The 24179-nt window shown below is 36.0% G+C and overlaps 2 protein-coding genes across 16 annotated transcripts in view; one reads left to right on the top strand and one right to left on the bottom strand.

The window, feature by feature from the left end:
* The window catches only part of LOC144975214 (uncharacterized), a 23047-nt gene extending 18193 nt beyond the window's left edge, over positions 1–4854 (bottom strand). The window contains exon 1 of the mRNA XM_078919063.1: positions 4767–4854. Within this exon, the coding sequence (XP_078775189.1) occupies positions 4767–4844 (78 nt within the window). The 5' untranslated portion in view covers positions 4845–4854. The remainder of the gene's footprint in view (positions 1–4766) is intronic.
* Positions 1–16177, top strand: part of LOC144975215 (uncharacterized) — a 23622-nt gene extending 7445 nt beyond the window's left edge. Inside the window, exons 1-3 of one of the 15 annotated variants that reach the window (XM_078919075.1) lie at positions 393–439; positions 8310–9720; positions 10896–14267. In XM_078919075.1, the coding sequence (XP_078775201.1) occupies positions 8632–9720; positions 10896–11759 (1953 nt within the window). In that variant the 5' untranslated portion in view covers positions 393–439; positions 8310–8631 and the 3' untranslated portion in view covers positions 11760–14267. The other 14 variants (XM_078919076.1, XM_078919082.1, XM_078919071.1 and 11 more) reach the window with 14 other exon arrangements.
* Positions 16178–24179: the final 8002 nt, after the last annotated feature.

The following is a 24179-nucleotide window of genomic DNA, read 5'->3' as shown; positions in this document are numbered from 1 at the left end:
GATTAAAGTAGATATATAGTTAAATTTTTACAAAATAGATAAATGAATGGAAAGAAAGACATAGAGTGAGAGAGAGAGAGAAAGTAAAAATGAAAGAAAGAGAAAGAGAAAAAAAAGAGAGAGATATATATAGAGAGAGAGAGAGAGAGAGAGAGAGAGAGAGAGAGGTGGGGGGGGGGAGACACGAAGTAAGTAAGATCGATTTAATTAGATAAGCGTTTCGTATAAGTGTTTATAAATTATTTTAGTGAACAAAAAATGGAATCGCAAGGTCTAGATTATTAAAATTACCTGAGATAGTTGGAAATCGATATTTAATTGTATCAAGCCACTTACTGCTTGTCACAAATCAATAAAGTTGTGATTTAAATGTCATCACATAACAAGTGCTTAAAGTAGCGTTTGATGTGAAATAACAAGTTTTATCAGTTCCTTTGAAGTTGGTTTTCTACAAATAAAATAATTATACAATGAAAGAACAGTAATTATAAAATGATGTGTATGAAGTAAAGATATCGGAGTCGTAAGAAATCGTTGACAGGGTACATAGGGTACAATTACATTGACGATGGGAGATTAATTCAAAATGTTTCCAATACATGTATTTGCCGTACTGCCAAAACATAGAAAACAGTCAACTTTCAAACCAGGAAATGCTAAAAATATTAATGAATTAAAAACTGTCCTTGATAGGGAATTTTTTGCTTTAAAATACATATTTATATGACTGAACATTCATAATTTGTCAATAATAAACACGGATGTTTGGGTTTGTTTGTTTATTTATTTATTTACGCCTTTATTTATGTATTGAGTTCTTCTATCTTCTTTCCCCTTTTAAATATTTTCATGTTAAATGATATGCAATCTGTCATGTACAATGTGTACATAAATGTAGGTCTGACAATCGAATCTACTTCTGGTCCTAGTTACTTTTTTTTTTGAGATTTCCATTACAACAATGAGCCACAATATATGATTACTTGTGTTTTAAGGGGTGATTAAGGAAGACTTGGTCGATTTTTAAGCCGCTACTGACATTGGTATGATAAGATAAATTGAACTTTTTCATGGTTTTGAATTTATGACACAAAATGTTATTGCTCGTCTTTACATATTAATTTTTTTTGCGATAAGAATATTCATAATTTTAAAACATTATAAGAATACCTTTATTTCATAGACAAGTTTAATGTTTAATGAATATTTATAATTACATTATTATTTTACCAAATCTTGACTGAATTGACAATAGAAGCGCTGTTAAGTAAAAGCAGTCCTTCAGAGCCATTAAGTCCAGGGAGCCGGAGTTAAGCCAGAGTGAAATGGACAATAAATAGCAATGACTTGCCACCCTTTGGACAGGACGAGAACTATGGCAAAGTACTTTCCGTAAGATCTAACAGACTCAGCTAACACTGCTGGGTGAACAAGGGGGGGGGGGGGGGGGGTTCGGAAAAATTCTCGACTGCACTTGCGATTGAGCTTAGTCTCTCTGTGAAGCGAGTGATCTACCAGCTAAGCTATCGGTACCTTTCTGTCTTGCTTCAGATGTGACACCTTTCTGAGTAGGCCTAATAGTTAATATATTTTATAACGATCTATACACATTACTGGTGAATACAAACGAAAGTGAACATAACGCGCTTCCAATATAATTTTGATTGCAAATGTTTGAGAAATAGCTTGTGTTTATGTCAAAGAGGATTACATAAATTTATGTAGACTGGTCAAAAGTAAAAATTCATCAATTATGAGACAGTGTCTCCACAAATATGTGTTCAACAATAACAAAAACAACAAGAACAACAACAACAACAACAACAACAACAACCACCAAGAACTACTGGACACATCAATCAGCACAGTCTGATGACGAGGATGATGAAAAGGAGAAATGAAACGACTACAGAAAGATTCCGAGCATCAGTCTACCCAATGAAAAGTAATTTTCGTCTAGTTTGCGAAGGTTAAGGCATTCCTTTTCTCAGGCTACTCTTTGTTATCATTTATTGCCTCGTCGGTGAGAGTAAATTTGGTGCTCCTCCTCTCAATCTTTCCCTCTACTTAGGCCCAATGACCTCGATTGGATTGCGCTCACAGTGATAAGGGGGAAGTCGCGCAACCTCGTGTCAAAACTCCCTGATTAGACAGTCTGCTTTAAAAGCTGTTTCTGGATCATTTCTTGTTTTTTACTAAGGAATATAGTTAGCATTTTGATAAATGGTCAGAATATGTAGTATTGTCTGATTAAAACCATGAAATTATGTCAGCTATTATATTTGCCAAAGTTGGAGCCTTAAAGTGACCATGGGCCAAGGAATGGTAGCATTGTCCAATACAATACAGCTGGGTGCTTCAATGGAGGGCAGCAAACGATATTTAGTCAGTCTTAAAACACCTTTGCATTGACCCAAGATAATATTCCAGATGATGCAGAGAAGAAAAAGTGGTATGGCATGGCAGTGGCATCCTTTTAAATATCCAGTCTCATCACCACCTGCAAGAATAACAATGATTCTCTGTCCAGAACCCATGGGCCTTTTTCTGCTTGAATAATCAGACGTCCAATATTTTTTCGAATGTATATTTACGCTCACCCATACATCTTTGGATGATATCCATATTAAAGTTATCTATGATCCTTTTCCTGCCACTTCGTTCTACACTGGCGATCCATTGCCGTCCTCTTTAATCGATCTATCGATAGATACAAGAAAACTTCTTTTCGCAGCTTTACGAGAGTGGAACCGATAAAGATTCCGTACCGTATCGTGTTGTTTAATAGCCTAATATGTTTTTAAAACCTTTAAAGGCCTGTGAAACGTTCATGCATAGACACAAATTTGTCAAAGTTAAATAAACAGTGTTTGTTAATTTGACAATATTGAGTATACAATCACTATTTCAAATGATTTAAAGTGAGATATTTCATATCTGTCTTTGGTAATTGCGACATGATGTAGATAATATGCCATAAATAATAAATTAAAAATTTAATACAAACTACATAAGTTTATAACACTTAAAGCGAATTGTTATTATTTGGAAAGAAGTATGACGTGAACTCATAATCACTACGTCAGCACAATATTTTTGGGAAATACGATAAATTCATTCATACTTTGTGGTGCGTAACTTGTTTTCATTTTTTACAATTAGTAGGGGGAATTAGGTCCAAAAAACCCTTGAATTGTGCAAACAAGGTTGAAAGCATGAAAAATACATATGTTGTAGAATATGAAAAACCCTATAATTTATGATATAGAACCACTCTGAGAGATCAGTATTAGTTGAGATACAAGGTTTTTAAAATTAGAAAATTTTGAAATGGACGACAATAATTTCTATCATTTTTATTGTGTAAACATTCGAGGCAAGCCGACCAAAGGTTGTTTTACGTCATCCTTTGGATTCCCATTGGTGACTATTTTTAGCGTCGAAGCGGATGTTTTCCTTTCCCTTTACTTTCGATTCACGAACCATACAAATTATTTAATCATAAATATTATTCAATTTCACTTGTTTTAAAGGACGTCTAGCGAGCAATATTCTATAATAATATGGGATTTTTTTTCTGCATCTGATTTAATAAGTATAATCAATTGCTCTAAAACGGATGGGCAGACGGGAAGACGAGCAGAGGGGTAGACAAAACAGACTAGCAGAACACAGCTCAATAAATGCCGATAACCGGTGTTGACAAAGGACAGTGCTCCTTCTCCCTCCTCCTGTTTTCTTTTCTTTCCAAATATACTGCTATAATCATTTTACGTGAGTTAAAACCTATTTCAGTCAAACTTGATGACAGTAAAGAGTCAGCATACCATTTACATTGCTATAATTATCATCATTATCATCATCATCAACCACTATGATGCTGTATTGTTCAAGTTATTTACTTTACGTTATTTACCTCAAAGGGACAATGGGAGAATGTTCTATTTGTACTGTTGTGTCCTTCTGTAAGGCACTGCACATATTTTGCCTGCTGATGATGTGTCTTTAACAGAAAGAACGAAAGAAAGAGAGAGAGAGAAAGAGAGAGAGAGAGAGAGAGAGAGAGAGAGAGAGAGAGAGAGTTATGAAAGAATACTGCATATGCCTAATAAAGTAATGCGTTTGCATGATTTCAGATACACATACAATAGCAAAAATAACTGCTCCCAGAGACTGGGACAAGTGTTTGATATGCCAACAAGATAACACAGACCGTTTATAATGTCCCTCTAAATGAGATTATTGAAAGTTTAAAACAAAATGATAATAAGTGGCATAAGTATTGTCGTGTAAAATTTAATGCCAACAAAATTAGGCGATTAGAATTAAAGAAATCTAAAAGAATTGCTCTACAAGAATTCCAAATTTCGTCATTTGTCTTGGAGGAGTCACCGAATGAATATATTTAGCAACCCACGAGAATAATGAGACAACGTTCAAAATAAGAGATTGACTATAATAAACAAACGTGCTTTAAAAAAAAACATGGAATCGGGAGTACTCCATTCTGTAATGACAACAGATATGGAAGAAAATATTCGTGAAATAGCGTTATCTATAAAAGATTCTGATATGTTGTCATTTATTGCCGGAGGAGATTTAGTCGCTCAGGAAGCACACGACCGCCCTATCCCATAAAATTTGTTATGCACGATACTTAAAAAAAACAAGCTTTAATAGATGTCACTGCTGATGATAATCATGATGTCACAGTTCTTGAAAGAAATCGAGCTTTTGCTAACATTATATCTTTTATAGAAGTGTACCCTGCAACAAATGTGTCGATCGACATGAACCACTGTGGAGCTTATTTCCAGTATTGTCAAAAGCGTCCAAAAACTCATCAAATGTTCATGTAAGAGAGAATTTATCGGCACCCGATGCAAGTGTTTAAGGTCCGTTTGCCTTGCACGGACTTATGTAGATGCGGGGTGTGTGTGTGTGTGGGAGGGGGGGGGAGGGGGGTCTTAGGTCAATACAGTAATGAGTAAAACTCTCTCTCTCTCTCTCTCTCTCTCTCTCTCTCTCTCTCTCTCTCTCTCTCTCTCTCTCTCTCTCTCTCTCCGTCGCTCCCACTCACTCCTCTCCCAACTCTCCCGCTTTTATCTACTAGTTACAACACGAAATAACCATCAGTTAGCTACCGTAAATGGTTACCGGTGTATTTAAAGTTTTAGAACGCACATTGTATTGTCGTGGTTATTTCCTCGGATAAGTAATGCTATATAGGAAAAAATAAAAGTGCTAAAAACGCACTGTTATGATAAATTGCCAGAGTGGTTCTATATCAGGTGTTATTGATACGGGTCATAGCTACCTATATGCCAATTTTCAGGATTAAAACCCCAATGTGCACGGTTTTAGCCTAATTTTCTGTAATACAATGAATATGAAGAAAATATATATTTTTACGCAGTTATTTCCCTTGTTTAATATAGCTGTAATAGGTAAAATCTAAGGCCTTAAACCGATACGTTATAATTGATTGCCAGAGTGGTTCTATATCAGATGTTTTTTCTATGGGTCTTAGCAACCTGTATGCAAATTTTCATGCTTTCAACCCGAATTTGCACGGTTTTAGCCTAATTCCCCCTACTAAATGTGAAATCTCTAATTTTATGTCGGCTGTTTTAAAGTAGTTTTTTATAGGTCTTAAAGAAGAAAACCTTTTTAATGTGGCATCAATACGGTCCAAAATCTAGATTCGGTTAAGACTAATTGATTCAGAGGTTGACACAAATTTTTACAACTTTTGATAGAGGGACAGCTGAGAAAAACCAGATAAACACGCGCCATTAATAAAAAATCTGACTATAATTAATTCATGAGACAGTTGAGACAGTGACACAACCATTATATACAAGACCGCGTGGTAGGGCCACGGGGCTTTTGGTGTTACACAACCACTCACCACTTTCGGTCAATCGCGTTCTTTGAGGTTACACAACATACACCACCTTTATGAAGGCTCTCAAACGATGTGCAACATAGGTACTACCGAGATCTCGTTCATGACGACGAGATGAGACGTAAGAGGCTAGATACGGGCTTTTATTTCTCTCGTATCCCCACCTATGCGTATCAATTCTGTCAGAACGATTGCGTTAAGACTCCACGCCTGCAAGATCGCGGGTGTAAAATTCACCTGTTTAGTCCCCCGTTTAGTCTAAGGCCCGCCATCCGCGACACAGGTTTTCCTTGAGGCCCGGCCTGATCGCGGAGAGCCTGTTCAGGTCAAAATTTCAACCCTCAAGCCGGCCTCATAAATTCTGTCGGCGACAGATATTTTATGCCAAGCATTGCGGCCAGATGACTATTCGGGTATATAAAAGTTATCAAAATTGAATTTAGACTTCAGATTCGTAATCGGCGTCGAATTGTAATGCGAAAAAATACTAACGACCTATATATCATAATTTGTTTTTGGTTAATACAACACCACACACACTTACTCACACACACCGACACACACACACACACACACACACACACAAATAAGACAATGTATGTGTGGGTGTGCATATGTGTGTGTGTATGTTCTTGTGATCTCTCTCTTTCTCTCTCTCTCTCTCTCTCTCTCTCTCTCTCTCTCTCTCTCTCTCTCTCTCTCTTTCTCCCCGTCACTCTACCCCCTCCTCTCCGACGCACGCAATGGTTAACTTTTATTACAAACTTATAATGGACAAGTGAATTACTGAAATATTCTTGTAAATTCTACTTATAACATCAGTGGTTAAGGCATCGACACCATCATCATCGGATTATTTATGTTGTTTTTACACAGTTGGGAGAGGCCCTCCAAATTCGCGGTCGTTGATTCGATGTAAATGTCACTGAATCTTACTTAACTTCTTTAATACCGGAATTCATGCAAATTTGGGTACATTGTGCCCTTTTATGCGAACCTCAGTTCATAAATATAAGAGGCGCCTGATCAAAATGACATAATTATTGATTTGACTTCACCACTCTGAGTTCCTGGTTGCGGGAAATCTATTAGTATTGCTAATCGCCGCACGCATGACGTAACTATAAGTAGGCCATGGCCGCATGCCATGAAAAATAATTCCGCGCCTTTCCTCTCTGGGGAAATACATGTAAATTTTCCTCATTGTGACAAATTTGCATGATTAATCCATACTGTTTTTTTTTTTAATGTAGCAATCATAAATGGAAGTTACGTCTTTCGCTTTAAACTATTAAAATGTAAAAAATTGTTTATGTCAAGTGGGTACAAAGTGTACAATTTGCAGTGTCATTTTGAATTCAGGGTGGCAATGTTAGTGAGCGGTGCACACGAATCTCGTGAAAATTAAACCCCTAGTCAAGCCTGTGGAGAGTTCAGTGGATGTAATCACAACAGAATTCAGTGTGTATAACTTTGTTACCGTAAAACATCCAAAAGTTCACTAATCCCAGACCCTTAGTTTTTTATGTACCGTAAAGAAGAAAATTCCCAAAGTATGGTACTGTAATCAATGAAATAAATCGGCTTAACATCACTAACAATTCTAGTGTACAAGCCAATTATCATTAAAAATCCACCAGAAGGTTGTGAAAATATCCACGGTTTGTGGATCGGACTAGATATAGCTGTCATCTGCATTTTTTGCCAAATTGGGACATAAAATTTTCCAAAATTTGCCCAAAATACCCCCAAAATTTGCCAAAAAATTTGCCGAGGAGAACTGAGCGTTTCAGTAAAAATTAACACCCGATCCAGAAATATATATATATATAAAAGACAATTTATTACATTTATTTGACTTGAGAAATGAAATGACTGTGAATAGCGTTGTTACAAAGATTTTAAAGGATCATTATCCGTAGAGAGTAGCTTCCCTTGGTTTGGGCCCAGGCAAAGCTGCAACATTTCTCAAGTTTCGCACTTTTTTTTTCGTTATTTTGTTTTTGCTTCTTTTTTTTCCCCAAAATTTGCCACGATTTGCCAATTTTGGGAAATTTGCCAAAATTTGCAGATCGCCCTGATATTTGCGGCCGCAAAAAAATGCAGATGACAGATATAGGTAATAATAGTTTACGGTTGTGACGATCATAATTTTATTAAATTGGGACGTAGTGACACGGCAAATAGATTTCTGAAGATTGTAAGTATGTAAGATCCGTGTTGAAAATTATATAAAACTACACATTTCTCTAGAATTGATATTAAAAAATCGTATGTTGTTTACACCATAAAGATTACTGAAATTTCACACAACAGGCAATATAAAAATCCAAAAGTAAAGGGTAGAATTAATAGCTTAAAATCACATCAAACAAGATCATACAAATTAGTCATTCTGTAGGCGTGTTACAAAAAATGGCGCTGTGGATAACTCACATGGAGGCACATGGTCAAAACACTTGATGATTCGTATGTGTGATGAAAACTCACGAAATCTTCAAAGAAATAACAAAGAAAAGGCCACAATACCGTAATACTAGTCCCAAAATAGTAGGGTCTTGTAATCGTTCTTCAATCACTAACCAAGGGACTATATCAGACAACAAACGCATGCACTCAACAACAGAGATGCTGAAATTCACTGAACTTTTCTGTGGCGTTACCAAATAGCGTAAGCCTGACAATTGATTTTCATTTCTATTTGTTATAGAATATTCAAGAAAATGGATTTGGTGACGGCACTCAGACTCCTATTTATTCTAGTATCATTTTCTCCAACTTACACATCACCTTTCGATGATACTATATACTATGATATGTACAATAATAGGCTAAACCCCTTTGATATGAACGTGACAATTGAAAATTGGCCAAAGGTTCTTAATCGTTATTGTGGTCGTAAATGTGTTAACGGAGAACTCGTTATCCAAGGCTCGATTTGTCATATTCCCTATTGTTTTCCTTGCGATTGTGACAAGGATTGCCGAATCAGAGGGACATGCTGCCCGTCATTGGATTGGACGGATGAAGATGTTGTAACTAGGGTCAAAGCATCAATGTCCTCAGAGTTATCGGCTAAAGACATTGGCCTTTTTGAGAGATTATATTATTCCCAACCCACCCATTTTTATTATCTCGGCTATTATTTCGAAGTAGCCAATTGTCCCGTTTCTTGGATGGACCTCTTTGTACGAGAAAAATGCGAGAGCGTTAATTACAGAACACCTGAGAATATGATACCTTTCTTTGAAATCCGTACTGGTTATTTATTTAGTAATCTATTTTGCGTTGTGTGCAACAGATTAGGTTTGTCCAGCAACATGGTTTTTAACACGAGTGAATTAGTGACGAAAGGATTTCAGCCGATGTCTTTAGGATTACAGTGCAGAGACAGTATCGACGGGTATCGATTTACAAATCGAATGTCCATTATTATGGAAGCATATTTTAGATCTGACGGTTGCCGTCATCTCGATCAAACGTTTCGTAAACTCGAATTACCCCAGACTATAGACCTTCATGGAGATCTCATTTATACCTCTTGTCCGGCTAACGCAAACCCAGTCTTCGAAAAACTTTGTCGTGAGCTGCCAGATATTCCGGCTTTACGAGTCCAGTTGGCTAAAAATCTGTTTTGTTTTTCGTGCAATGTGGATAATTTGTATTCCCCAAATCCCTGTGTAGACGATTCACCGACGTTTCCAGTCGAGCTTACAATTAATTTCAATGAAGAGGTCTTCTCAGTGAAGCCTGCTCGGAAAGTGGAAACTTATGAGAACCATTGCTGGAGTCATCCAATGATGGGATCTGAGGTAGGAAATTATATTTAAATAACTCTTCAAAGTGATACTAAGCTGCTAGAAGCTGTGGACTGTAAAAAGGAATAAGCAAAAATGAGTAGAAAAGCCTAAAATAAATACCAAACACGGAAAGTTTTGGGCTCAAAACTCTTCTTTGTCCAACAACAAACATTTCTCTGCCGTTCATCTGATTTTAGTAATGTATACGTTTTCATTGTTTTTTTTTTGTTGCCGCCAGAAAAAAAGACTTATGAGCCTGACACGTTTCGTGTTTGTTATTTTGTTTATTTTTGAAGGTGTTATACGAGTATTAATTTATTTTGCTATTTACTTTTAACTAATTCTCTTAATTACGTGAGCATAGATATAGCGCTTTACAAGGGTACCGAGTCAACAAAAGCGTCTACCATTTAGGGCGAAACACTTGCAAGAAGCGATTGAAATATGATATAATTTTGTCATAAGGAATGAGATTAGCGGAAGAGTAGCGTCCCTTGATTGGACGTCACCCCATAGTCTGTGACGTCACCGGCGGAAAATTTATAAAGAGAGAACGTCATGTTGGTTGTGCGCATGCGTCTGTCGTCCTCGGTTTGAAAGACTGGATACATACATTGTGCAACTGATATTTTGGTTTCAGACTGATGGCGTCTTATTTTCCAACATAAATAAATGCAGGTCGTCAATAAAAATAATCCATCCTTGATCTTTTAAACCCCATAATCTTAAGAATCTGCTTATGCTGCTACTATCTTAAATATGTAACCTTGTGATTCAATATGTAACCTATTTATTGTTTATTTATAAACCGGAGGATTGGTTACACATTTCTTTGAAATTTTGAACCAGAAAATAGAAAGTTGTGACGTCGTCATGACATTTGCTTCTCATTACCAATCAGGTACACATTTTACATCTGAGTACGGTGAGTAAATGTAAAAAGTGTGAGAAAACGCCTGTTGCAAGGACTCAACTTTGCGTTGCCTTTAGTAGGATTCGAACCAGGAAACTATAGGTCAAATGACAAGTATTACACCACAAGACTACAAGCAATTTATCTTAACTTTTATTTAGCTTAGGATTGACTTAAACTCACTAGGCCCATATCGGCATTTGAGACGATTACTCACAACTGCAATGTGGTCTGATTTTTTTCATCCTTTGAATTCTTTCTTTTATTTTTTCAGGACTCTTGTGTCTCAGTTACCTGTGTCCCAGGTAAATTACTTGTCAATGAAGGGGAATCCTGTGAGACAGCCATCAAAGAAATCCGCCATCTCACCTATGACATACACCTGATTTTGGTGCCAGATCGTCCAATTCGTATTTCTGAGTTTGATTCCCTTGTCAAATATCTAACCAGATCAGTTGGTCAAATTGAAGGAAATTTGGAGTATAAGAATTATTCAATAAAGACATACAATTGCGATAATGAATTCGACAGATCTAAACTTGAGCAGCAAATTTCTGTTTATTATCGTGTTGTATCGTTGACAAATATTTTGAGGGATGATTTTGAGAGCAGGACGTTGAGTATACTTACACAATCACCTCTAAATGTAACAATCAAGGATGACTCGAATAGCAATCAAGAAATAATATCTCTCCGTTTGGTTTGCATTGGTAAAGGACTATGTTTGTACTACTTGGCTGAAGCAATGTCTGCTTCTTGCAATGAAATAGACCAAATATCAAATAAAACAAGCTATCAACCATCAACAGCTTTCATTGCTAACTCCCCTATAGATTTATATCCAATCCATGTTTGTCCATCCATCTCCATCAATTATTCAAATATTTCGATAGTGGATAAAATCATGACATTCACAATTCCACTAAACAATCATAATATAAACGTCACAGATCTAGCTCATATTTCAATTGTAGACGGTGAATTGCGTGTTTGTTTGAATCACTTCAAGTACAAACTCAGACAGTTGGAAGAAATGATTCAGTCCAATTCCCAAAGCAAAAGTGCTCATTTTTCTATCGAGTCAATTTTGTGCAATATCGTGTTAGTTCTAGTTCTAGCGAATATTTATCTGCAATGAATTCCTTTACTCGTATAATGTAAAACAATTTAACAGTTAAAAGCCAGACTCTTGAAAAACTCGTATTTGAAAATTTTGCCAGAAAACTTGTCCATCGAATATCGTAAGACTTAAATAGATTTAGACGAGTTATCTGGCCAAATTATTTCTCCAGGCACGTAGTTCACTGGTCAAGATGGGCCTGGATCTGTCAGAATAGCATGATAGACATTGAAAGTAATTTTCTGCACTGTTCTTTTAAGGCAAGATTTTATTTGGTTACATCATGAAATATTGGTCGCAAATTGCGTGAATTTCATTCACTCAGATCCTCTATTTATCTATCTATCATCTTTATCTCTCTCCTTCACTATCTCTCTGTCTTTCTCTTCCTTTGTCTTTCACCCCCCCCCTTTCTCTCTCTCTCTCTCTCTCTCTCTTTCTCTCTCTCTCTCTCTCTCTCTCCCTCACTCCAAGTACTTATTTGTATTTCCACAGGCTAGGTAGTCCTTCCAAAATATTTTTAATAAATTTAATTTCAATTTTAAATACAAATGTTAGCCTGACACAGGTAGTTGTAGTCATAGATAATATATAGACAACAAATTGTTTCTACTGTCTCAAAACAGATTTATGTCTGTTGTCGCGTCTGTGTAGAAGAAGTGGCAAGTAGGTGGAGACAAATAAAAGTAAAATAATTTCCCTATAAATATACGGAAGTCGCCTGGTGCCTCTCTCATTCTGTTATAGATGGGTTTTAAGTTCCTGGCAACTCGACAGATAGTAATAAAGTTTAAGTTTAAAGAAATAGGTAGTAGTAGTTCTTGATAATAAGAAGAAATGAAATGAGTAGAAGTGGTTACATTGAGATGGACCAGGTTCAATAGATAAGAATTAATCCCCGTTAACACACAATTAAACAAAAGTATGATAGTAGATTCTTAATTAGTTAAAGTTAGGATATGGGTCAGTTAATTTTTCATCCTCTCTCGTTCGATAGCTCAGTTTAATGTTATTGTTCTTAATTTATTTGTTGAGATCGTCCATTTTGCTGGCTAAGTTCGTGAATGTTCTTTGGTTGCACCGAAACCTCCTTTGTTTAGTGAATAACCAGATTCTCATTTAGTAGGTAACCAGATGATCGAGTACTGGGCAACGGTAATCAGATAGATGATTAGAAGGTATCAAATATATAGGAGCAAAACTTTGACTGGCGCAAAACTTTGTGTTCCTTATGATCAGTGATATCGAAAGGATTCCAATTAATAACTCTTGACAACACCACTGATTTCATGATAAAAAGAATTATTATCAATAGTAGCCCATACAATTAGGTTAGTTAGAAAAGATAAACAATGAGAGCATAAGAATCAATGCATACAAATACATAATATTACTATAGCGAATAAGCGATAGCTTATTTGTAAAATGTAATTCATGTAAATGTAATTCATTCCTATGAAAGACATACTTACATATACAATTATATATAATACATACATAGATATAGAGACTGAATGAAATATTTTTAATAATAATAGAATGAGTTTTATCATTTTTTTTTATTTGATACGCTGCGTCTCCTTACAGTCCTGTCAAAAACACTATATCAATTATTACTCACTAGACATACTAGTTTTATATGGCATTAATTAATCATAGCATCAGCTATAAGATAGTAAAATAATAATCCGTACACTCATTCACACGGGATGTTCCGCTAAATATGATGCCAAGTATCACATTGGCATCTAGTGATTAAATGAGATAAAGAACGAGTTGGCTTATGCATCTCTCTTCTATCTCAAAATGGTGGATATTTTATACTTAGATTGTTACTAGTCATTTAGTCGGATCCAATCACATTTTCGAGTTTTAGACACGAGTTTTGACTGGTCAACTCAGCTGAGATATTAACGGAGTCATTATGCGTAATCTTAGGTAGAATTTGATACTTTTATTGCTACCATAAACGTAGTTAGGAGTGTAGGTTGTGCTGGTCGTGGCTCAGCTTTTGATCTAGGTAGTGTCTCTCGGGTTGTCTGTAATTAATTCAGCGTTATAAAATCTTAAGTCGGCTTTCTTGTAATTTAGACAGGATTGAAAATTATGTAGGTTATGAAGGTTTGTGTGATTTTAAAAATCACCACAAATGTGTTAATTTCAAACGGAAAATTGAATTTTACTACATTACCGCCGTACCCTGAAAAAAAAACAAACACTTATTTAAAAATTTGGCCAAATAAAATGCCCTTCATAGATTGAAATGACCCTGATCTAGGCAAAATGTCTCAAACCTTGATTAGTGTCACAGGTTTGAGAGTTTTTACCAAGAGGAGGGTCCTTTAAAACGTACAATATTTGCAGGACGAGTTTTCTGGCCAAATTATTAAATACGTGTTTTTTTTTCAGGGTACGCAGTTAACGGGCTAAAGTCAGAATTGCTAAAATCACAAAATATAATCTCTTTATCGTTCACAAAATGACATTCATCGTTCTTTTCAATAAAGTTTAATATTATTAATCAAAGTTGATTAGTCCATTTAAGATTAAAACTAGTTTTTCTTTTTCTTGTACATGCCAACATAATACCATTTTGAGATCGTTGGTTACAATTGGCTGTTAAACATCAATGGTCGGCGGATGAAACCTCTGAAGTCTCGATTTTCAAGAACGGCGGATCAAAAAACTTTGAAGTCTACATACGAGCTTTGCGTACCATGTTTTATTTAAAGCGGAATGGATGTCACCAGATGTCTGATCCGCTCAAAATTCAATAAAACATGGTGCGCAAAACTCGTGTGTAACTTCAGAGATTTGATCCACCAATCGTGAAAATCAGGACTGCAGAGGTTTGATCCGCCAACCATCGACATGGAATTATGTGACCCAGCGTTTCAAAGCAATAATAAGTCAGGATAATCAAAGTGTACGAATTTGAATTTAAAGAAAGACATAAAATACAATTAATAAATTCTCTTTATTCATCCCTAAAAGGAAATATTTTTTTTGGGTCTATTCCAAGGGAAGACACGAATAGCTCAAGCGTCCGTCGCAGTGCAGCGACGCAAAGTGAGTTAGAGCGAGGTGACTTACTCAAGGCCACACAGCACGGAGGTTAATTGTACCTTTCGGGTACAAAGCAAAGACCATACCGCTGAACCACACTGCCCCAACATATGAAATTTGGGTAAAATATCTATTCATTTTGAAGAATTTTGGCTACAACTTCTCAGATTGTACAGGAGGCCAAATCTTTATCTTTTATCATCATTGTAGCATTTTATGTCACCATTTCATAGAGAGATTTAAAGCTTTAGCTAATAAGATTTGCATTAGATCACTATAAAGTTGCGAATCAAAATTTTATGACAAAATTGATGTTAATAATTTATAATTTGGATTATAAGTCAAGATACACATAACATATCAAATACATCTCTCTATGAAGACATAACACAGAATCTCTGCAATAACTGTGAAAATATTCAGACAATTTTATGGAAACATTTCTGAGAAATAATTGACACAGTATTCCATACCCCTAGAAAAATTACATTGAGAAACTAGAAAAATATCTTTCGGTTTTTCACACTTTTCTTATTACCGGTACCCTTTTCAACCATACTTTTCTGAGCCTTTATGGTATATTTTGAGTAATCGCACTTCAATAATATTATTTCTAAGATAATATAATATCGGTTTGGACCAAATTCTCAAAATCAATGTTTTGAAGGATGTTCCGACTTCGGTATAAATCCAGACAGACGCCATTCAGCCCACATGTTCTAACAGCTAAATATTTACTCAGAGGTCTACATTATTGTTGTCCAAGTCTACAAAAACGCAAGTTCAAGATTGTCACCAAAATACTCAAAGTAAGTCCAGCCTGCAGGCGCATTCAATCACACGGGCTAATTATTTACAGGAAAAATAGATCGTAATTATTTTTTCTGTAAATCATATATCCTCGTGTGATATGATGATCCCTCATATTGCAAATACACGCACACGCGCATCTCACTAGCCCCCTGTCAACGAGAGATACCTTCGTGACCTGGGGAAAACTAAACAAGATGTCTCTTTCAAGGACGTTGTCAATAAAACAACGAATTGGGGACGGTAGGGGGAATAGATGGTGAATTTTGAGTGGACTTTAAGTATATATAAGATGTTTGCAATGTCATCCCGTTTGAGAGTAATTATTTGTTTTAAAAAATGAGGGTAATTTAAATCTATTTGAAAGACGAGTTGTCTGGCTAAATTGTTAAAGACGAGTTTTAACAGAGTAAGGCAGATAATTGGTTAAGGATTAGTCTGGATGTGTTAGAATAGCATCAATGATATTGATTGTACTTGTAATTTTCTGCACTGTCCTTGTAAGGTAGCTTTAATTTGGTTACAATACGACGTTTTGCGAATAAATTATGTTAATTTCATTCAGAGCCTATATTATCTATTCATCTATCTATCCGTCTATCTGTTTATCGCATCTTGAATATAGCAAATCTTCTTCTCTGAGTCGTCCATTAATGTCCATCTTCACTCATGAAGTTTATGACACGAACCATAACATTAAGTTGAAAACTCAGCAGTGATATAGAAGCTATGTAAATAAATCACAAGTTGGTATTGATGTAACTTCTCGGGGTAAATTGTTCCAATCTGTGATGGTTCTGGGGTAAAATGAGAATTTTCTGAAGTAATTGGAGGATGTCAGGGTTCTGATTCATGAACATGGACTTCGACAAAAATTCGAAACAATAGTTTCGGCCCATGAATCAGATCTCTGGGTCTTAACACCAAAAGAAAAATGACTCCTGTCATCGCATAGGTTTATTAGGTGTAAGCGATTCATTTGTATATTAGTTTTTTAACAAAGTTGAGTTTCAAATTACAGTCAATGTGACATAGTTGAGTTGTCCGCGTATAGACTAGGAGATCGTGGGTTCTAACCCTGGTCGGGTCGTACCTAAGACCCCCACGGGCCCATCACTGGAAATGTTCTATTAAAGTCCAATCAAAACAGGGAACAGTCACAGATTAATTTGACGAGCAAATAAATGCATTCAACACTGTTTTGAAAGTTTCCAAGCATTTGTTATGTCCGGTGGCAGGACAATCCAGTCATTTACTGTTCGGCCTACGTCTGTGCTACTTTTTTTTAATTGAGCTTTTATATAGTGCAATATCCACTAATCGTGCTCAAAGCGCTTTACAAGGGGTCCCTGACCAACAGCAACACATAACATGTAGAACGAGACTTGGCGCCTGTTAGGCGATATTACAATTTTTTTTCTGACAGAGACAACGTTGTTACTCATTTTACACTTGAGTACGGTGAGAGAATGTGAGTAAGGAGCCTTTTCCAAGGACTCAACTATGCGGCGAGAGAGGCTCGAACTCAGGACCTTCCGATCCGAAAGCGAGTGTCATACCACAAGACCACATAGCCGCACACACAAAAGAAATTAAATCAAACCTTTTTCTCCATACTCATCAAGTATTTTAATTGAATTCTACTCCTAAATATATTATTTCTCTGTCAACTTTAATGCGATTTTCACAAAACTATGTTTTCACAACCTTTGCCATAGATGTGATCGTAGCTTCATGAAAAAATCACTCGATTTGCTTCAGATAAAATGCTCAGGACACGAGGGCTTTCAGAAAAAGCAATATAAAATTGTCACCAAGTTACTGGTTACCTCATGGACGCTCACAATGTTAGTTTATCCTTACCGAGATGCACAGGTGTTCACGGCACGAATGGGTTATCAAACATTACAGATGGTAACAGCCATAGTTGGATACCGTTCTTTTTCAGCGACGAGATCCGATTTATCTAATTTGCAAAAGACGGGCGTGCGTATGTTTGGAGGCACCCGCTTCAACGTCAGAATCTCACTAAGATTGAACCCTTCAGTGGTGGCAGAGTAATGATGTGGTTGGGTGGGGATCCTGACCTCCCATAGTGGGCAGGGAGGTACATGCTGTGTCTTCTATCCCTCCATGCCCATTTTCCAATTGTTTCCTGTCGTTGCCTTGGAATCAGATTACTTAGTTTTGTCCTGACCCTCGCCGGAGTTCCTTGGCTGGGAGGGAAACAGTCGAATGTATAGTTATAGTTTTGGGAGATAATATTTTTTTCCCTTGTAAATCATCTCTCTGCATAATTATATGATTTGTATACATTTGAGTGCATTCCTCTTAGTTGGGACCTGTGCTTGTGTCTGGATGAGACTTTTAGGTGATCTCAAACTAGGTACTTTGATGGTGTGGTCTTGGAATCTACATCTGTTTCCAATTTGAACTAATTCCCCTTTAGCTCACCTTTTCTTTTGTGCTTTAATTGTAATTCTAGAACTTTTTACTATCCCATTTTTTCCTTTTTACTGGCGCTGATATAACCTTAATGTGTTGCAAGCGCCGTAAAACCCTTAAAAACAAAAACAATAAAACATAGAACGTAATAGTGTGGGGTGCCATGAGTGCCCACACCAAAACCTCTCTTTTGATAATCCATGGAAACTTGAAAGCTCAACAATACCTTCAGGAGGTGCTAACAACCCACGTCTTTACGTGTGATGACTCAAAATGCCGGTATCTCCAATTTCCAACCGGTCAATGCCAGAACCCACAAAACTGTTATCTGCAGAAAATTTCACAAGACCTAAAATTGAAAGAAATCATTTTGCTTAATTGCTATTCAGACTTAGTCTAGATAATAGATTTGGAGAGACTAGTGAGAGAATGTTGACGGTTACGCCTTAACTTAAAACCCTATCTTGTTAAATCTTCTGGGAATGTGAAAAAGTGTTTTCCTATGCAAGATATATTGGACCAGACTTTTATTAAAACCGTTTGCTCCACAAAATTGTCACGACCTTGTTTTACTCTCGACGTGGAAGCCAAATTGTTTACGAACCCATTCATGCTGTTGACATAGAAAAACAATGTCAGCAATAAAGCTACCGACAGGAACAAAGGGAAGTTACTCCCGACGATTAGTCACCAAACAAGCAATGCTGTTCATCTTTTCTTCCATAATTTTTTTGGTCCAATGCTACAAAAACACCGGCTCAAGATCGTCACCAAAAAGACACAAAATAAATCCAGTCGAAGGCGAATTAAATCTCACAGGATAAAAATATATTATAATTATTCTTTCTTTAAATTATATCCCCGTGTGGTACAATCATCCCTCACATTGCAAAAACACGCACGCGCACATCTTACTAACTCCCTCTCAACGAGTGATACCTTCGTGGACCTAGGGAAAAAACAAGATGTCTCTTTCAGGGACTTTGTCAATAAAACAACTAAATGGGAACTATAGTGAGTAATGGATGATGAATTTTCAGTGGAAGTTAAGTATAAAGACAGTTGCAATTTATTAAAGGCCTTGAGTTAGAACCCCGCTGCTAGCATCTCGTTTTATTTTCCTTCACGAATAATGTTGCTCCTATCGCTCACTTTGCTGCGGCCGACGCCTGAGAGATAGTCCCAAAAGACATTATGAAATGGAATTACATTGTTTAGGAATGTTAACACATTCTTGCTATAAATATACACAGAATAATTGTATAACATAAACGTTCATGCCAAAAGTTGAACACATAACCTAAATCGTATCTATCTCTTCGTGGCATATCTAATATTATGTCGCAAAAAAAACAAAAACAACAACAACAACAAAATAAAACAAACAAAACAAAACAAACAAACAAACAATAAACAAATACATAGATAAATATTTCCCAAACCCCCGGATTTTTTATCGATTAAATTAACGCAAAGCGCTTTACATGGGTTCCCAAGCAAACAGCAACACTAAACCAAGACAGAGATCTGAACACATCTCTATGAAAGGTGGCAGACAAAGCAAGCAAGAAAACTACACACAAAAAATCCGTCGCAAAAAATCAGTCTACCTCTACTGGGGATCGAATCTCAGACCTTCTGTAATGGTAGCATATCTGATCGGTAATAAGAAGGTCTGAGGTTCGATCACCAGTAGAGGTAGACTGATTTTTTGGAATGGTATTTTTCTTGTATTAGTCTTTCTTGCTTTGTCTTGCACTTTTCATATACACATGTTCAGATATTTATCTGAGCCACGCTGCCACCTGTTTGGTGCCATTTGACCTTTCTTTGGAAAAGGACAACAATATTATCGATCAGTTATTCATTTTCCATGATTATGACACAATAATGTGAGTAAAGATTCTCGAAGGACTCAACTGTGGACTGGAACCAGGGACCAACAGGTCACAGCAAAATGTCTTACCATTCGACTACAAAACCATAAAATGCCCTGTAGAACCACAGCAGATAGTCTTCAAAGAAAAAAAAAGAAAAGGCAACTCAGACCTAACAAATATGGCATATTTGACTATTTGCCTTTCGCCATCAGGATAGATTTATATCTTGACCGGACGTCATCAGCGCTTGTTTTATAATTTTAATTTTATTTACAAAGACTTAAAGATATCAATATAACTTCTTGTGACCACATTTTTGCGATGGACTACACACTCAGTGTACTTGCTACACGAAGACTACACACAGCATCGATAATGAATTATGTGGGTTGCAAATGTCCATAAAACCGATCCGGAAGATGCACCAATGTTAATTAATGGAGAAATCCAATCATTTTCGGAGAAATAAAGGATATTACGAGAACAAGCACTTATCAATTTTAATTATCATACTACTGTTTTGTGGAATTTTACACAGATCGGCACGAATTGGCTGTGGTGGGCTCGGGGGCATGTCACAAATCTTGAGTTTTTATTACTTGATAGAGAGTTTTAAAATTACGTCATCAATTTTTGTTGTAGATGTGCTCGAATTGCGTAGAATAAGTTATACTCGTAATGAAAATCGAATGTCATAGGACTGAGCATTACGACCTAACAGATTTTCTTCGTATTGATTAGAGTTAAGGGGATGATATAATTAGCCTGAATTTTTTTTAAAACGGAGGTTTGGAAGTTACTCGTATATCAATGTGTGAAAAATAGTCTTATAATTTTTAGATATGCCAGTAATTCTGCGTTTCATGATAAAAATTTAACCTAGGCTGTACGGAACATCGCTGATCCCCAACCCAATTTTTTTTATAATAGATTCGTTTGATAGTGTATGCCAAATGCTCTTTTTAATCCATTCTCCTCTGTCGAACGCTACTGTGTGGCACAATAATACATCGTGAACGTTAGAGCGTAGCCATTATAAGAAAGGAAAATAAAAGCATTTTATTGTTGTACTGGCACAACGATTATCTTGACTTGGAAGGTAGATAATCTATAATCAATACTCTCTAAATTGTGCATGCAAAAAGTCTCCCGGTAAAACTCTCATAAGACAAATCGATTACTACAGTGTTAAGAGTTGTGAGAATGTTTTGTTTATGTCTTTGTAGTTTTTGTTACATAAACTACAAGTTTGTTGAGCAGGTCCGTGTCAAAATGGGTTTTTTTTAACACAGAAAAAAAAAAAACAACAACTAGAGCTTTTATATAGAGCAACATCTACTACATGTGTTCAAAGCTTTTACAAAGGGCCCCTGGCCAACAGCAACACGTATCATGTAGAACGGAGATAATAATCTAAAGTTTGAGACAAAAAATAAAAATCAATTAATATAAATTTTTAAGAGTGTCATAGATTAGAACTTACCAACATAATATTTGACTTCGATGAATAATGTAACATGATATTGGATATTATTTGGATTTTGTATATTAATTTTAATCGATACTCTCGAATGTACAAAGATGGACATATCAAACGAATAAAAAGAGAGATTATATACTTGCGATCAAAAGAAAGTATACACATTTGAAATCGTCGTTACTATTTTATCCGTTGGCGTAGGCTAATGATTTTCCACTGAGTTGTTTATCATTAGCCTTTCTGTTTACTGATAGTTGATGTTTTTGTTTTTGACCTGAAATTCGCTCACCACGTCGCGCACGTGCTAAAATGACCTTTTAGCCCCTTACTCTGGACAGGAAGTGTGTAGCTTAATTTTTTTGCCATCCGTGTCTTCTTGAAACATTTTCAAGGCAGGAAAACACAATACAAAATACCACCCATTAATCTACGCGATGTCACGACTTAGTTAAGAACAACACGCACGTGCCATTGGTCAGGTGGACAGTCTGTGACCAATGTCGCAAGAATGTTTAATATCACAAGGAGAACTGTATATTCGTTAGCCCCTTACCGTTTGTGTCATTTCAAACGATTTTAAATGTGTATACTTTCTTTTGATCGCAAGTCCTATAACTAATAATAGAGACTTTCAGCAGATCATAATTTAGGACTTAGTATTAGACTTAAGACCTATCTATTCACATGATCACTTATAATAGAAAGGGAATTCCTTAGTGACGAGTGCAAAAGTTTGTCACGTTGTTGTCAAAATTTTTGTGTCCGATTCGCACCCTATTTATGATGCAGTTGGCTTAAAAAGGTTAGTACCATTTAGAATTATTGATTTATGTCGATTTCTTTTCATCACAAACCTATGTATGTAATGCATTATGTATGAATTTCTTTAGGGTCCCGTAACTAGGCACTTGCAAGAATTTTTCAAAATACTGATATCGGTATTAATTTAGCGTAGAAAAATAAAGGGGAGTGAAACATTTACTAAAGTGAAAAAATTATCGCTCTATCTCAACTAGTTAAAAAGTTATGACCTTTTATGTGGTGAAAAATCTCTATAGAAGCTTAATAGGAAAATATGTGACCAAAACACAGCAACCCAATGGATAATCAAGTATAATTCAGAAACGGCTTCAGATACAACTTTTAAATTTTTACATGTGGTAATTCAACATCTCTGTAATACATTGCAAACAGAAAAATAATTATTTATTGAGAGAGAAAGGTATAGTTTAGAGCTGAAACAGCTGAAATCAAGGAAAAATAGATCACGACATGCAAATGAATGACCTATTTGAATTTTGGAAAAGTCGACAATTAAATATTTATTCACATGTAGATAGACCAAATACACCACTGAATCGGCGTCATTTAGTTGTTCACTTTGAACTTTTCAAAATGAAAATAGACCTCATAAAAGCAGAGATATGGACTGATAAATGTTTGAGGTGGTGTATTAGTGTTTAAAATGATCGAAAATAGGTGATTTTAAAAACTTCCGCTCCCCGTTCCCCTAAATTGGACAGACGTCCGTCAAAGGATGAAAAACGTCAAAATCAACAGTGAAAAATCAATCGGAAAAAAAAGGAAGAGAATTGTAAATTATAAAATGAATGCATGGACATGAAAACGCCAATTAATTAAATAATTTAAAACAAAAATAACTTCCATAAATGGAATATATTGTAAGATATAAAGATGTAAAGTTTTGATGTGGATTGACGAAGTTATCTCTCAAACCCAGCAGACGACAGGAAGTGAATCAGTATAGAAAAATGGCAGCTTTTGTAAACAATCGAGGCCAATTACTGTTTTTTGGGGAGCTCTAACTTTTGAGTTCAAACATGTTTTGCTCTGAAATTTTTAGAGAAGCTACTTTAATATGTATCTCAAAAGGCCTTTTTTTTATTAAGAAGGACCATCTCTGGTTTAAAAGTTATAAGCGTTTAAACACATATACTCTCTTTACGCAAAGATTTCTCAAAATCATGATATAGGAAGATAATAATATTAGCATCATTGTATGCAGAATTTTATGCCCTTTCCAATGATATATAATACATGCCATTTCATTCCACTGAGAAAGAAGAATGAGCATTTAAAAATCACTCCTAAATTTTTTCCCCTCAAAAACGGAAACAGAAATCCTCGCCTGTTCTCAACTCGCGAGAGCTACTTCTTGCAAGTGCCTACCGTAACAACTTCCAATTGGATTCAATAGTCTGATGTCACGCGCCCGGCAACGGCGGCCATCTTGGTTCTAAACAAAGAAAATCATTACTTTTTATTCTTCATGCTGGCTAGAACTTTTCATTCCCTTTTCATATGCCTTGTGATCAGAATGTGTAAAAGTCAATACATGATCAAATTGATGGGGTTTTTACCTCTGGATACGCGTTTAAGCTCGCCGGGGAAATATTTCATACGGCGTCAGCCATTGTTCCGATAGTTTAGAGCCAGTGTTACTAAGTTACCATACGTCATAAGGAAGGAAGTGACAGTACGACTGTTGAAGACTATTGTCCAGTGTCAGTCGAGTACACGATGACTTCGGCCTCCGGTGTCTGTTCGCACAGAGATGCGTCCCTCAAGAAGCAATGAACCAATTTTCTCAGCTAACGCTTGCATTAGATTATTTTCCCTGTGTTATTTATAAAAGAGGATATGTTTTTGTCAATAATATATTTAATATTGAGGGAAAGTTGTCTTTGAAACTTTATACGGACCGTACGCTGAGCTAACTATTTAGAAAAAAATGAC

This window comes from Berghia stephanieae, chromosome 6, assembly GCF_034508935.2.
Source record: "Berghia stephanieae isolate SIO BIC M18660-M18661 chromosome 6, UCSD_Bste_1.3, whole genome shotgun sequence".
Taxonomy (NCBI): Eukaryota; Metazoa; Mollusca; class Gastropoda; order Nudibranchia; family Aeolidiidae; genus Berghia; species Berghia stephanieae.
This window is presented reverse-complemented; position numbering and strand designations above follow the sequence as displayed.